The 16,076-nt window shown below is 48.1% G+C and overlaps 1 protein-coding gene across 2 annotated transcripts; it reads left to right on the top strand.

Annotated features, from left to right (window-relative positions):
• The first annotated feature begins 3,332 nt into the window (after nucleotides 1-3,332).
• dnpep (aspartyl aminopeptidase) lies at nucleotides 3,333-15,748 on the top strand. 2 transcript variants are annotated; one of them, XM_079738372.1, is made up of 15 exons: nucleotides 3,333-3,401; nucleotides 3,617-3,704; nucleotides 4,638-4,726; nucleotides 5,905-6,018; nucleotides 6,478-6,603; nucleotides 6,846-6,970; nucleotides 7,243-7,327; nucleotides 7,788-7,895; nucleotides 8,129-8,206; nucleotides 8,363-8,443; nucleotides 9,126-9,283; nucleotides 12,531-12,570; nucleotides 12,930-13,031; nucleotides 13,906-14,073; nucleotides 15,491-15,748. In XM_079738372.1, the coding sequence occupies exons 1-15, from the start codon at nucleotides 3,396-3,398 to the stop codon at nucleotides 15,539-15,541; spliced, it is 1,419 nt and encodes a 472-aa protein (XP_079594498.1). In that variant the 5' UTR covers nucleotides 3,333-3,395; the 3' UTR covers nucleotides 15,542-15,748. The 2 variants fall into 2 exon arrangements, with proteins under 2 accessions (XP_079594498.1, XP_079594499.1); XM_079738373.1 differs by having other exon boundaries at nucleotides 3,337-3,401; nucleotides 3,544-3,704.
• The last annotated feature ends 328 nt before the right edge of the window (nucleotides 15,749-16,076 follow it).

Genomic DNA, 16,076 nt, shown 5'->3' with positions numbered 1-16,076 from the left:
TTGACAGCTATGCTATAGAATGCTAGAATGCTATGCTATGTAATTTAATTTGGCCCGCCAGATAATATCTAATGTCTATCAGAACTGGCCCGCCGGTTTATCGCATTTCAGCGTTAAAACTACAAGTCCCACAATGCACTGCCGCTGCGCTGGTATACGTCAATCGAGGTCCGCAAGCGCGAGCCCAGCCCCCACTACCTGTAGCGCTCTAGTCTAGAATGTTTACTGCAGCAGCCGCATACTGTTTATCACCTGAAGTAGCCAAGGTTTTTTAGCTAACTTTTTGTTAGCTACCTGTCGCTTTCCCCGAAAAAAAAATGGCTAAACGGAAGGTGGACATTGAGAACAGGGTTTTTCAAGAGAGGTGTGAGGCTGAATACATGTTCACCGATATGAAGGGCAGACCCATCTGTCTTGTGTGCGGAGCAGATGTGGCTGTCACAAAAGAGTACAATTTAAGACGGAACTATGAAACGAGACATCAAGACAAGTACAAGGATATGAACATTCAACAGAAGCTACAGAAGGTAGTGGAGTTGAAACGAAGTTTGATGTCACAGCAGACTATGTTTGTTAAAGCCAAAATACAAAGTGATGCTGCTGTAAAGGCCAGTTTCATTGTGCAGAGGAGATTGCTAAATCCGCCCGGCCCTTTACCGAGGGAGAATTTCTAAAAAACTGCTTGTTAAAAGTTTGCGATGTCTTGTGCCCAGATAAAAGACAAGCCTTTTTAAACGTCAGTCTGAGCAGAAACACCGTTGCTGATTGTGTATGTGAGCTCTCCACCAATTTACAACAACAGCTGACGGAAAAGGGAAAACAATTTATCGCATACTCCCTCGCTGTGGATGAGAGCACTGACACATTAGATACGGCCCAGCTGTCAATCTTCATCCGCGGAGTTGACTCGAGCCTGCGCGTTACAGAGGAACTTTTAGGACTGAAATCAATGCATGGCACAACTACCGGGAAGGATCTCTTTGATGAGGTGTGCAAATGTGTGAATGAAATGGGTCTGCCTTGGGATAAACTTGTGGGACTAACAACGGATGGGGCGCCTGCGATGTGCGGTCAAAAGAATGGATTGGTGGGCAGGATTCGGGAGAAGATGCTGGAGGTGAACGGCGCAGGTGAGCTGACAGTGTATCACTGCATCACACACCAGGGATCGTTGTGTGGCAAAGCTTTGAAAATGGATCACGTAATGAGAACTGTAACACAAGCAGTTAATTTCATTAGAGCCAAAGGTTTAAATCACCGTCAATTCAAGTTCCTTTCTGGTGGAGATTGGTTCGGAATATGGTGATGTGGTCTATCACACAGAGGTGCGGTGGCTAAGCTGGGGGAGGGTGCTGAACAGATGTTTCGAGTTGCGTGAGGAAATATGTCAGTTCATGGAAAGCAAAGGGAAAGACACAACAGAGCTCCGGGACAAAGGGTTTTGGTGTGGATGGGCGTTTCTGTGTGACATTACAAGCCATCTCAATGCGCTCAACCTGCAGCTTCAAGGGCGGGATCATGTGATCACTGACATGCACGCTGCGGTGAAGGCATTTAAAACCAAACTGCGCCTGTGGGAGATGCAAATCCTGCGAAAAAAACCTGGGCCATTTCCCGTGCTGCCAAACTATGAAAGAGCAGGTCTCTGTGTTCCAAAGTGCACAATTTGCTGAAAAGCTCGGCATACTTAGCGCCGACTTCACACGCCGATTTGCCGACTTTGAAGCCCAAAAGAGTAGGTTTGAACTGCTCAGTAATCCGTTTGCCGTAGACGTGGAAAGCGCACCAACCAACCTCCAAATGGAGCTGATCGAACTCCAATGTAGCGACACACTCAAGTCGAGGTATGTTGGTGCTGCACATTTTCCACGTTTCATCCCTGACACAATGCCCCAGCTGCGTGCTCAAGTTGCTCAAATGCTCTCTATGTTTGGTAGCACATACCTATGTGAACAACTTTTCTCTGTAATGAAGTTGAACAAAACATCAAACAGGAGTTGTCTCACTGATGAACACCTTCACTCAGTCCTGAGGATTTCCTCAGCTCAGAGCCTGACCCCAAACATTGAGGAACTTGCGTCAAAGAAGAGATGTCAAGTATCTGGTTCAGGCACCAGGGCAAATCACAGTGCAGTAAACTGAGCTTTAACGTAGCATAGGTTTCATTTTTGCACTTTTGTATATGTTTGGATATTAATTGAGGCATGTGAAATTAGTGTCTTTTTTATTTTATTTTGAAATTTGATCTGAGTTAGCCTCCTTGTTTCAGATTACATATCTATTTATATGTGTGAAACTAAGGCTGAGTTCATGTTTAGGCCTACAAATAAATAAATCTTATTGTTTGGATTTTCAATGAGAGAGGCATGAGAATTAGTGTCTTCTTTATTATATTTTGAAATTTGATCTGAGTTAGACTCCTTGTTTCAGATTATATATGTATGTGTAAAACAAAGGCTGAGTTCATGTTTAGGCCTACAAATGAATAGATCTTATTGCAATAGCTAATAAGCCTAAGCTTTAGGCCACTTTCAGATTCAATATAGGTAAAACTTAAGTTCATAATAAATATTGATATGTCCGGCCCACGGCTTGGACCCAGTTTTTTATTTAGGCCCACTGGGTATTTGAGTTTGACAGGCCTGGTCTATAGCATATAACCGCCTTGTCTGTTTACAGTTTAATTCATTTTTCACAATTTACCAGCACTCGTTTTAAAGAATACTCACCGCGCCATTCGTTTCAATAGGAATCGCGACGGTCTATACTTTCAACATAAAGTGTACATATTTATTATTCGAAATTCGTCCCAGCCGTTATACCACAGATACTCTAGGGCCTATAGCATATAACCGCGTTTTCTGATTACAGTTCAATGTAACAGTAAGCTGACATCGCTAATTAACACCGCAACTGCAAATTAACCACACTGAGATAACCATGGCAACCGGTCAAAAACAATTTTTCTTTTCAACACGCGCATCCGCCGTGTTGATAAGCAAATAATCCCCCTATACATCTGCCTGTACTACGAACCTCGATTAGTGGGTTAACGAGGTGTGTTGCGCTCAAAGCCTGGTTTAGTGGGAACACGAAAGTCTATCTCTTTTAGCGTCGCTGTATCACCATGGTGACTTATGCTCTCAACCAAACAAATACAATCATTGAAATTATTTTTATTATTTGTATAATCATTCATATTATTATTAATAGTCTAATTATTATTATATATCTATTATATTTAATATATTTAATATCATTGACCGTATTCCCCTCCGGCCCGGCGGAAGGCGCTGTGGCTCAGTCATTAAAGCTCTTCTTCTGAGTGACAGCTGACGACTCTCGCTGTCACTCACACACATACCTCCTCCCGTCCCGGTTTCAAAATCCACTCCATGCAGGTAGGACCCATAAACCTCCCGTTTGATCCCTAGACTTTGAGTCCGTGTTAGTTCCTCGTTCTCCGTCACTTTGTGGAGGAATCTGTCTGCAGTGTAGCTCCAGAAGCTAACGCGTTAGCTTCTGTACCTCTTCTGTGGTCAGGACTCAGGATCCAAGTATCTGCCCAGTACCCGACCTAGTTAACCCCCGACCCGACCCTAACCTCCCGCTCCAGGCGCTCATCATGACCTCCAAGGAAGCGGTCCAGAAAGCGGCAAAGGAGTTCCTGACGTTCGTCAACGCAGGGGTCTCCCCCTATCACGGTAAGACCCCCTCCTGAACCAGGTGCTAGACCTGCTGGACCCCCGGTCTGCATGCTACACCATTATTCGATTAATTAAAGGGTTAATGGCTTAAAGTTGCCGTAAGTAAAATATGAGAGCTAAGAGGGAGACGAAAAGAGCTAAAACCCTGTTAGGTCTTCATCTTATCTCCATCTCCAGTACCGTGCATGACATTTATGTGGAGATCACTGAAACTATGCTGTCCTCAGTGTTTGACAGAGTGGGCAATAAAACCTGAAATAGGGAATGCTGCAGTCAGTCCCTACAAAATTAATAAACGCATGCAAATGATTTCCTATATTAATGTTATACTTTGATTCTTTTTTTAAGGTTTGTCTTCTTGGCCTAAATCAATTTAAAACCAACTGCAATACTTTGTTAATGATCTAGTTGAAGTGACTCATGAAAGTTATTAATGATCAAAAGTCAGCCAACAGTTGAAGGTCTATGTCTCAACAGGAGATCTTATCTTGACTAGAATCTGCTGAGGCAAGAACTTGTACTTTATCCTGACATGGACCTTGATCTTGACATAATATTTAATAACGTATTTCCATCTGAAACCTCTGATTCAGTCTTAGTACGATACGTTTCTGAAGGGGAAGGAAAGAAGTCATGAGACACGATTGTGCTTTTTAGGTTTTGGGAAAGGGGAAGAATAATTTGCAAACGTTCCAACTAAATGAAATTGAATGAGTTCTCCTCCTCCCTCCCCCTCCTCCTTCTCCTCCTCCTCCTCCCCCTCCTTCTCCCTCTATCACCTCCTCCTCCCCCTCCTCTCCTCCCCCTCCTCCTCCTCCTCCTCCTCCTCCTCCCCCCCCTCCTTCTCCCTCTATCACCTCCTCCTCCCCCTCCTCCTCCTCCTCCTCCCCCTCCTCCTCTCCTCCTCCCCCCCCTCCTCCTCCTCCCCAGTGGTTGAAGAATGTAAGCGTCGTCTCCTTGCCGCTGGCTTCGTGGAGCTGAAGGAGTCTGAGAAGTGGGACATCAGGCCGGCCAACAAGGTACCAACCACTAGGGCTAGCATCAGCTAACCTATCCCCATACAGCACTAGGGCTAGCATCAGCTAACCTATCCCCACGCAGCGCTAGTGTTAGCATAAGCATCAGTATAGGAGTCTGAGCAGTGGGACATCAGGCCGGCCAACAAGATACCAACCACTTGGGCTAGCATCAGCTAACCTATCCCCATACAGCACTAGGGCTAGCATCAGCTAATCTAGCCCAACGCAGCACTAGTGTTAGCATTAGCGTCAGTATAGGAGTCTGAGCAGTGGAAGATCAGGCCGGCCAACAAGGTACCAACTGCTATGGCTAGCATCAGCTAACCTAGCCCCACGCAGCACTAGTGTTAGCATTAGCATCAGTATAGGAGTCTGAGCAGTGGGACATCAGACCGGCCAACAACGTCTGTAGCTACCGCTAGGGCTAGCATCAGATGACCTAGCCTTGTACTATATCCTGACATGGACCTTGATCTTGACATAATATTTAATAACGTATTTCCATCTGAAACCTCTGATTCAGTCTTAGTACGATACGTTTCTGAAGGGGAAGGAAAGAAGTCATGAGGTTTTTGGGAGTGGGAAAGGGGAAGAATAATTCGCAAACGTTCCAACTAAATGAAATTGAATGAGTTCCCCTCCCCCTCCTCCTCCTCCCTCTATCACCTCCTCCTCCCCCTCCCCCCAACCACCTCCTCCTCCACTGCATAGAGCTAACCTAGCACTATGCAGTGCTAGTGTTAGCATTAGCAGCAGTATAGAAGTCTGTATCCACCGCTAGGGTTAGCATCAGCTGACCTTTATCATCAGTATAGGAGTCTGTATCCACATCTAGGGTTAGCATCAGCTGACCTTTATCATCAGTAAAGGAGTCTGTATCCACCGCTAGGGTTAGCATTAGCTGACCTGTATAATCAGTATAGGAGTCCGTATCCACCGCTAGGGTTAGCATCAGCCGACCTTTATCATCAGTATAGGAGTCTGTATCCACAGCTAGGGTTAGCATTAGCTGACCTTTATCATCAGTATAGGAGTCTGTATCCACCGCTAGGGTTAGCATTAGCTAACCTTATTGTTAGCATCTCTGGTGCCACGACCAGGTGGAGGATGTGAATGGTCTCCATGGTTACCGTGACACCGGTAACCGTACTAACTGTAACTTGCTGTCTCTCCCGCAGTACTTCCTGACCAGGAACTACTCCAGCCTCATCGCCTTCGCCGTCGGTAGTTGCTTCCAGCCCGGCAACGGCTTCTCCATGATCGGAGCGCACACCGACAGCCCCTGTCTCAGGGTAAGCCCCGCCCCCGCCTCAGGCCCCGCCCCCTCATACACAGCCCCACCCCCCTCACACAGACAGCCCCTCCCCTGTACTGACTGTCATTGGTCGGTTTATAATTGGCTGGTTCAATGTTGACCTATGCCTGTCTGATGCACCAGAGGTTGGTTATTATAGCCACTAATGACTTCTGTTTCTCCTAGTCTCATCAAGATGCAGAGCTAGTTAACGTTTATTAAAATTAATTTTGTTGGTATTTATGATTCTCTTGGTTATTGAAAGATGGATAGGTTAAGGTTAGTAAAGCAAAGACCACTTTAAGTTAACGAGCACTTTGTAAGTTTCACATCAATGGCCTCCAGTGGCTGGAGTAAGAGCTACAGTTATGGCTGTTTCTGTCTGTCTCTCGCCCCAGGTGAAGCCTCTCTCTCTCTCTGTCTGTCTTTCTGTCTGTCTGTCTGTCTGTCGCCCCAGGTGAAGCCTCGCTCTAAGAAGACCTCTCAGGGATGTCTTCAGGTGGGGGTCGAGTGCTACGGCGGAGGAATCTGGAATACCTGGTTCGACCGCGACCTTACCGTGGCCGGCCGCGTCATGGTCAAGGTAGGGTCAGGGGTCACGACCTCAGGGTCAGGGTAGGGTTAGGGGTCACGACCTCAGGGTCAAGGTAGGGTAAGGGGTCACAGGTTCGGGGTTCAAACCCCTTCAGCTTGGGGTCCCACAGGACCCCTAAACTAACTAACTCCTCCTCTCCTCTCTCCTTTCCTCTCCTCTCCTCACTGGTCCTGGTTTTGGTCCTCCTGGTCCGGTCTCTCTCCTGGTCCTGGTCCGGTCTCTCCTGGTAGGTGGGAGAGCGTCTGGTCCATCGACTGGTCCACGTTGGTCGTCCCATCCTCCGCGTTCCCCACCTGGCCATCCACCTGCAGAGAGACATCAACGACAGCTTTTGCCCAAACAAGGAGACACACCTGTGAGTGGCAGGCAGGCAGGCAGGCAGGCAGGCAGGCAGGCAGGCAGGCAGGCAGGCAGGCAGGCAGGCAGGCGTCAACGACAGCTTCGGCCCCAACATGGAGACACACCTGTGAGTGACAGACAGACTGAACCATGGTACTATCTCTGTAGCTTTAGCCCCAGGTCTTGATGAGGGTAAACCATCCCAGGCTCAGATGTAGACGCAGTCCTAAAGGTGTGTGTGTGTACGCACGCAGTCCTAAAGCCAGTTGTGTGTGTGTTCTGCCTCAGAGTGCCCATCCTGGCCACGGCGATCCAGGCAGAGCTGGAGAAGGACGGAGCCTCATCTGGGAACGCCGTGGACGCCAAGACCACGGTAACACGCATGCACACACACACACTGTGGACGCCAAGACCACGGACACACACACACTGTGGACGCCAAGACCACGGACACACACACACTGTGGACGCCAAGACCACGGACACACACACACACACAAACACACACGGTAACACACACTCAAACACTTAAGTAGTACTTAAGTACTACTTAAAAAACACCGGCATACAAATGCACACACACATACTTAGAAACACACACGCATACTTAGAATCATACAGATGTACTTATAGACGCAAGAAACATACACACGTACTTAGAATCGTACACACCTACTTCGAAACACAAACCCCCACTTGTACTTCTGCAAGCTGAGCCAGTGAATGATGAGCTCCTCCTCTCACCCCAACTCTCTCTCTCTCGCTCTCTCTCTCTCTCTCTCTCTCTCTCTCTCTCTCTCTCTCTCTCTCTCTCTCTCTCTCTCTCCCTGTAGGCGGAGAAGCACCACCCTGCTCTGGTCAAGCTGCTGTGTGAGCAGCTGGGGGTGGAGCCAGACGCCCTGATAGACTTTGAGCTCTGTCTGACAGACACTCAGCCTGGGGTGAGACCTAACCAAACACTGGAGGGAGGGAGGGAGGGAGGGAGGGGGGAGAGAGAGCTACTAATTGTCTGTGTTCTTTTTAATTTTATTTAAAAGCGCCTACGTAGTTTAAAATCTAGACGTCACCATTTTAAACAGATGCCACCAGATTGTAGCTTCACGCTAATTAGCATCTGTAGACACTAGCATGTAGATTATAGCGTGTAGCCTCCTGACCTCTGACCTCTCCCCAGGTGCTGGGGGGGGTCTACGAGGAGTTCATCTATGCCCCACGTCTGGATAACCTGCACAGCTGCTACTGCGCCCTGCAGGTGACCTTTAACCCCCCCCCCCCTGCTCCACCTTTGACCCCTACCAACTTCTAACCCCCCCTGCTCCAACTTTGAGCCCCTCCTGCTCGATCTTTGACCCCTGTTTGACCTTTGACCCCCCCCGCTCAACCTTTGACTTTTGACCCCTTCCTTTAGGGTCTGATTGAATCCTGCGTCGGAGGCACGCTGGCCTCTGACACCAACGTCCGCATGATCAGCCTGTACGACGACGAAGAGGTACTCACACTCGCACTCTCTCTTTGTGAGAAAAAGCATGATAAATATCTCTTGTCTGTCCTTGTGTGTGTGTCCGTCCATTAAAGCGAATGAACTACGCAAAGTATATGGACTAAGCACAATACATACAAAAAAATACAACTTAACTGGTTTACACATTTAAATAACTCCCTAGAAAGTGTTCTTAGAGACTCTCCTAATACTCCTGACGTTGTTGTTGTTGATGATCTTTTAAAAACCATTTTCATTCAGGAAGTGGGTTGTTGCTTTGACATGTATATTGGACCTGTGTTTCTCAGATTTTTTTTTTTTAAATATCAGCCATTAATACATGCTTTAACAGTAGTTGGACTCATTTATGGTGGCCTTGGACATGTTCATAGACTCTGTGTTAGAGGATTGCAAATTGCTGGACTCAATAAGAACTCTAAGCAATTAGCCAAATACTGCTCTGTGTCAGCAATCATAAGCAGTCTGCATGGAGAAGGCGCTGTCATGTCTACCCATAATATAACTATATATTTATCTCTACTGATTAATTTGGTTGTGGATACCTGCAAAGTGTTTGTCTTGTTGTGTGAGACATAATAGGCTCTTTATTAATATTTGGATGCTATGGTGTTGTAGTATCGGTCATTCCAAATAAATGAATCAAATGTGTGTCCTGGTCCTCCGCCACCAGGTGGGGTCAGAGAGCGCCCAGGGAGCCAAGTCCAACCTGACGGAGATGGTCCTGACCCGCCTCTCCTCCTCGTCCTCCTGCTCCTCCTTCCAGCAGGCCGCACCCCTCTCCTTCATGCTGAGCGCCGACATGGCCCACGCCGTGCATCCCAACTACCAGTAAGACCAGTAACTACCAGTAACACCCCAACTACCAGAAAGACCAGTACTACCCCAACTACCAGTAAGACCAGTAACACCAGTAACACACCCCAACTGCCAGTAACACACCCCAACTACCAGTAAGACCAGTAACACACCCCAACTACCAGTAAGACCAGTAGCACACCCCAACTACCAGTAAGACCATCTGCTCACCAACTACCAGTAAGACCAGTACCAGAAGTAACACACCCCAACTACCAGTAAGCCCAGTAACACCTCTACTACCAGTAAGACCACTTACACCAGTAACTACCAGTAATACCCCAACTACAAGTAAGACCAGTGCAAACAATAACACATCCCAACTACCAGTAACACCAGTTACACCCCAACTACCAGTAAGACCCCTAAACTACCAGTTAGTACCGACATGGCCCACACCGTGCACCCCAACTAAGACCAGACCACCAGTATTTACCAGTAATACCCCAACTACCAGTAAGACCAGTACCAACAGTAGCCCACCCCAACTAACAGTAAAACCAGTAACACACCCAACTACCATTAAGACCAGTAACAAACCCCAATTACCAGTAAGACCAGTAACACACCCCAACTACCAGTCCGACCAGTAACACACCCACACTACGAGTAAGACCAGTACCACCAGTAACACACCCCAACTACCAGTAAGACCAGTACCACCAGTAACACACCCCAACTACCAGTAAGAGCAGTTACACCCCAACTACCAGTCAGACCCCTAAACTACTAGTTACTACCGATATGGCCTACCCCGTGCACCCCAACTACCAGTAACACCAGTAACACCCCCTAACTACCAGTAACACCAGTAACACCCCCAACTACCAGTAAGACCCGTAACACACCCCAACTTCCAGTAGCACACCCCAACTACCAGTAAGACCAGTAACACACCCCAACTACCAGTATGACCAGTTAGTACCGACATGGCCCACGCCGTGAACCCCAACTACCAGTAAGACCAGAACCACCAGTAACACACCCCAACTACCAGTATGACCAGTTAGTACCGACATGGCCCGCGCCGTGAACCCCAACTACCAGTAAGACCAGTTACACCCCAACTACCATTAAGACCAGTAACAAACCCCAATTACCAGTAAGACCAGTAACACACCCCAACTACCAGTCCGACCAGTAACACACCCACACTACGAGTAAGACCAGTACCACCAGTAACACACCCCAACTACCAGTAAGACCAGTACCACCAGTAACACACCCCAACTACCAGTAAGAGCAGTTACACCCCAACTACCAGTCAGACCCCTAAACTACTAGTTACTACCGATATGGCCTACCCCGTGCACCCCAACTACCAGTAACACCAGTAACACCCCCTAACTACCAGTAACACCAGTAACACCCCCAACTACCAGTAAGACCCGTAACACACCCCAACTTCCAGTAGCACACCCCAACTACCAGTAAGACCAGTAACACACCCCAACTACCAGTATGACCAGTTAGTACCGACATGGCCCACGCCGTGAACCCCAACTACCAGTAAGACCAGAACCACCAGTAACACACCCCAACTACCAGTAAGACCAGTACCACCAGTAACACACCCCAACTACCAGTATGACCAGTTAGTACCGACATGGCCCGCGCCGTGAACCCCAACTACCAGTAACACCAGTAACACCCCCAACTACCAGTAAGACCCGTAACACACCCCAACTTCCAGTAGCACACCCCAACTACCAGTAAGACCAGTAACACACCCCAACTACCAGTATGACCAGTTAGTACCGACATGGCCCACGCCGTGAACCCCAACTACCAGTAAGACCAGAACCACCAGTAACACACCCCAACTACCAGTAAGACCAGAACCACCAGTAACACACCCCAACTACCAGTAAGACCAGTACCACCAGTAACACACCCCAACTACCAGTATGACCAGTTAGTACCGACATGGCCCGCGCCGTGAACCCCAACTACCAGTAAGACCAGTTACACCCCAACTACCAGTTAGACCCCTAAACTACCAGTTAGTACCGACATGGCCCACGCCGTGCACCCCAACTACCAGTAACACCAGTAACACCCCCTAGCTACCAGTAACACAGTATCACACTCCAACTACCAGTAAGTCCAGTATCACACTCCAACTACCAGTAAGACCAGTATCACACCCAAACTACCAGTAACACCAGTAACACACCCCACCTGCCACTAACACCAGTAATACACCCCAACTACCAGCAAGACCAGTACCAACAGTAACTACCAGTAACACCCCAACTACCAGTTAGTACCGACATGGGCCGCGACGTGCACCCCTCAACTACCAGTAAGACCAGTAACACCCCTCAACTACCAGTAAGACCAGTAATAGACCCCAACTACCAGGTAGACCCCTAAACTACCTGTTAGTACCGACATGGCCCATGCCGTGCACCCAAACTACCAGTAAGACCAGTAACACACAAACTACCAGTAAGACACACAAGTAACACCAGTAATACCCCGACTACCAGCAAGACCAGTAACACCAGTTACACACCCAAACTACCAGTAAGACTGCTAACACCAGTAACTACCAGTAATACCCCAACTACCAGTAAGACCAATACCACCAGTAACACACCACAACTACCAGTAAGACCAGTTACACCCCAACTACCAGCAGTAACACACCCCAACTACCAGTGAGAGCAGTAACACTAGTAGCGCACCCCAACTACCAGTAAGACCCGTAACACACAACCTACCAGTTAGTACAAACTACCATTCAGTACCAACCCCAAGACCCAAATTACCTAGCCTGGCTAACGCCAGACCTCATCTCAATCTACATTGAGAAGAGGTCTGGGCACCACACATTCATTTTCTTGTATTTGAGGCGTGGTTAACGATTGCCCGGAGCCGTTTATTGGGCGCTACGAATGTCTATCATATGAGTCTGTACGTAGCTCATAACCAATTGTATCAATTATACCAGATGACGTTTGTAGAGCGACAGAAATTCAATGAGGAAGAAGACGATGGGTGTGTCGCATAGACGTCGTCATTGTCTTGCCGTTCCTCCCCGTTCTGTGATTGGTTCCCTATCTCAGGCGAAAATCGGATCCATGGAATCCAGGCTGCCTAGCAGCGCGAAATGAAATCGCGCACAAGGCAGCATGGGTATACCCAGGCTACAAACTACCAGTCACAGAGCTAAACAAAGGGATGTTTTCTGACCAGTTTTTATTTTCTTCTACAGAGAGAAGCACGATGAGAACCACCGACCGTCCTTCCACAAGGTGGCACCACACCCTCCTATATAACATTCCTGTTTAACACTTCTGTATAGCACCCTTCTACTGTGTTCAGAGTGACTGTGACTCATCTCTGTCTGACTCATCTCTTTAGTGTTGAATTACTGATGGTGAAGTTGAGAAAGTTTAGAAAAGGGTTGGTTTTGGTAGAAGGTTATTTATTGATAGTCGTTTAAATATAGATTTTTGGAATTATGTTTTGTTCCTGAATTGAAGATGATAATGATGACATTGAGACGGTCATGTAGATCTGTGCGCCTTTACTTTGGTAACGGTCACTCAGTGACCTCCAGTGTTTTGTTTGTGTGTGTGTGTGTGTGTACTGTGTTTTGTGTCCTCCTCAGGGCCCGGTGATCAAGTTCAACAGTAACCAGCGCTATGCCACCACCGCCGTCACCGCCACCATGCTCAGAGAGATCGCCAGCAGGGTGGACGTCCCCCTCCAGGTAACGCGTTCGCTAAGGCTAATGCTAACCCTGAGGCTAATGCTAACCCTGAAGCAAATGCTAACCCCACAGCTAACGCTAACTCTCCAGGTAATAGGTAGTAGCGCATGCCTCATTCCTGAAGAGTTCACTGGAAATATCGGCCCAATATCGATACTTTAATTAATAAAATAAGGCGCTCTAAACAGATTTCCCTGCTCCAGGAGGAGGCGCTCAACACACGAGTGAAGGAATCTTGAACAGAAGTTTGGAGTTTGGACAGTGAATAAAGACTCAAGTCCAGCACTTTACCTTTTCACGGTCATTTAGTATTCATCGTTAGACATTGTGATGTACCGTTATAGGCTTGTCTAAGAATATATATCGATTATCGCTGTATGGCGATATTATCGGTATCGCGGGCCATGTATCGTATCGTTAGGTACTCTGTGATTCCCAACCCAAGTGTTAACAACCCCCAACCCCCTGGGACTAACGATAGCCCGTTATTCCTGGTAATGCTAACCCTGAAGCTAAAGCTAAGCTAACGCTACCCCCCCCCCCCCCAGGACTTGATGGTGTGTAACGACAGCCCCTTAGTACTGAAAATGCTAAAGCTAGGCTAACGCTAACTCCCCCCCGAAAGGACGTGATGGTGCGTAACGAAAGCCCCTTAGTACTGGTAATGCTAACCCTGAAGCTAAAACTAAGCTAACGCTAACTCCCCAGGACGTGATGGTGCGTAACAACAGCCCCTTAGTACTGGTAATGCTAACCCTGAAGCTAAAACTAAGCTAACGCTAACTCCCCAGGACGTGATGGTGCGTAACAACAGCCCCTTAGTACTGGTAATGCTAACCCTGAAGCTAAAACTAAGCTAACGCTAACTCCCCAGGACGTGATGGTGCGTAACGACAGCCCGTGCGGGACCACCATCGGGCCCATCCTGTCGGCCCGGCTGGGGGTCCCCGTCCTGGACATAGGGGCGCCCCAGCTCTCCATGCACTCCATCAGGGAGATGACCTGCACCTCTGGGGTGCTGCAGAGCACCACCCTCTTCAAGGTACACCACCCTACAATACACCACCCACACTACACTACCCTACAATACACTACACTACACCCAGAGCACCACCCTCTACACCACCCACACTACACTACACACAGAGCACCACCCTCTACACCACCCACACTACACTACACACAGAGCACCACCCACACTACACTACACACAGAGCACCACCCTCTACACCACCCACACTACACTACACTACACACAGAGCACCACCCTCTTCAAGGTACACCACCCACGCTACACAACACTACACTCCACCACCCTACAATACACCACCCACACTAAACTACACTACACCACCCACATTACTCTACACCACACAACATCATCCAAACTACACTAGACCACCATAGAATACACCACCCACTGATGTGCTTTGGGTGCATGTAACACGGACAGTCGATATCCCGAGAGGCTGCAGAATGGGGTATATTTCATCCCTTTTCCCAAGCCACAACATGACAAGAGAAAGTGTATAATGTGGATCACACTAGCCGCGTTTACATGGACACTTCTGATCCGATTAGAAGTGGAAGAACAGCTCAATCGGAATATAAAATGATCATATATACGCCTCAATCGGAATACAATCCTCTGATCTGAATAGAATTCCTTGTGGAACAGGAGTGGTGGTGTAGTCTGCTATAATCGACATGTATACACTTATTCCGATTGGTTTGGGGTGGGTGCAGCTACTTTTTAACTTGGAGAGATGGCATCAGCAGCTGCAGTAGTTTGCAATTGGTCCGTCTGTACCTTTATGCACACCGAACATGACCGCTGTCAAGGAGAGTGGATTTTTTGCCTGATTCACGTCTTTCTTATCAATCCGCAAGTAGTCTGCTAACTTATCAACCCCAGCGTGTCCGGTTGCTAAGCGACGTCAACGTCTTTGGTGGACTATTACTCTGCTGATGAACACTACGAATGTAGTGTTCATCAGAATGTTGACAACGAATGTTGTAAAGAGACAGGCCCTGTCTGGGCTTATTTTCACAATAATCACCGGCGTTCTGAACATTATCCCTTACATAACAGCACTGTTTGCGGCAGTATTGTTTGCGGTGGAGGAGGGGGTAGATGTAAAGTTTGGACGAGAAACTGACGTCGCTGTGCTGTCCTCCTTCTTCAGTTCTTTCATAAAGTCAGGCACGGGCACACTGCTACTGCATTTGCTATATTCTGAAATTGCGGCACTGCTCGGACGTCAATTTGCCTCTAGCCATCAGAGGCTTCACGGCCCCCCTTGGCTCTCTGGGGCCCCCCAGGTTGGGAACCACTGCTCTGCACCACCCACACTACACTACACCACCCTCTTCAAGGTAAACACCTGAATGTGTTCTTTAGCCTCCCCGATTGGTTCAGTTCAGCTGTTGGTTGAACTCATCCATTTTGTTTTCCCCAGGCGTTCTTCCAGCTCTACCCCACCGTGAGGGCCATGCTGACCGTGGACTAGACCTGTAGACCGGACCCCGAGGCCTGTAGACCGGACCAGGTCCCTGTGGTTCACCAAAGCTCTCAGCAGGGGGCGCCATTGAGGAACAGGACCTTCAAGTGGTCCACCCAGACCCTGGTCCAGGGGGTCCACACAGTCCTGGACCCCATGTGGGGACCTCCTTCCTGAGGGAGGGAGACCAGCTTTTAAATAAAACGGTTCACTGAACTCCTTGGTCTGAGATGTCTTCATGGAACTAATTAAAACACAATTACCTCTGTTTATAATTATTATTGTTCTTACAAATGCCAAAATGTCAAATGTCTAAAATATGCTAGTCTACTGACCCTACATTTGCATTTTTTCATTTAAAACCCGCCAGTATCTCTGTTAACATGGTTCTGGTGATGGATGCTCTGTGTTTAACATGGTGGGTTTAGTTAATGCATGGGGGGTTGTGTCGTCATGACGCACGTTCACATTAGGGGCGCTCGTCGCTCCCCACGGCGCCGTCACTTAGACGCACACACACGCACTTTCACCCGTCGGTGCGCTT

The sequence above is a fragment of the Pollachius pollachius genome (assembly GCF_949987615.1).
Source record: "Pollachius pollachius genome assembly, chromosome: 6".
In the NCBI taxonomy this organism is placed as follows: domain Eukaryota; kingdom Metazoa; phylum Chordata; class Actinopteri; order Gadiformes; family Gadidae; genus Pollachius; species Pollachius pollachius.
The sequence above is the reverse complement of the archived record's forward strand: the minus strand, read 5'-3'. Positions and strand labels throughout refer to the sequence as shown.

What these genes read in the sequence shown, in the direction of transcription:
- dnpep (XM_079738372.1), top strand. An exon ending in CCAAACAAGGAGACACACCT is followed by an intron (nt 6,971 to 7,242) that starts GTGAGTGGCAGG and finishes GTTCTGCCTCAG; the next exon opens with AGTGCCCATCCTGGCCACGG. An exon ending in ACCGACCGTCCTTCCACAAG is followed by an intron (nt 12,571 to 12,929) that starts GTGGCACCACAC and finishes TGTCCTCCTCAG; the next exon opens with GGCCCGGTGATCAAGTTCAA.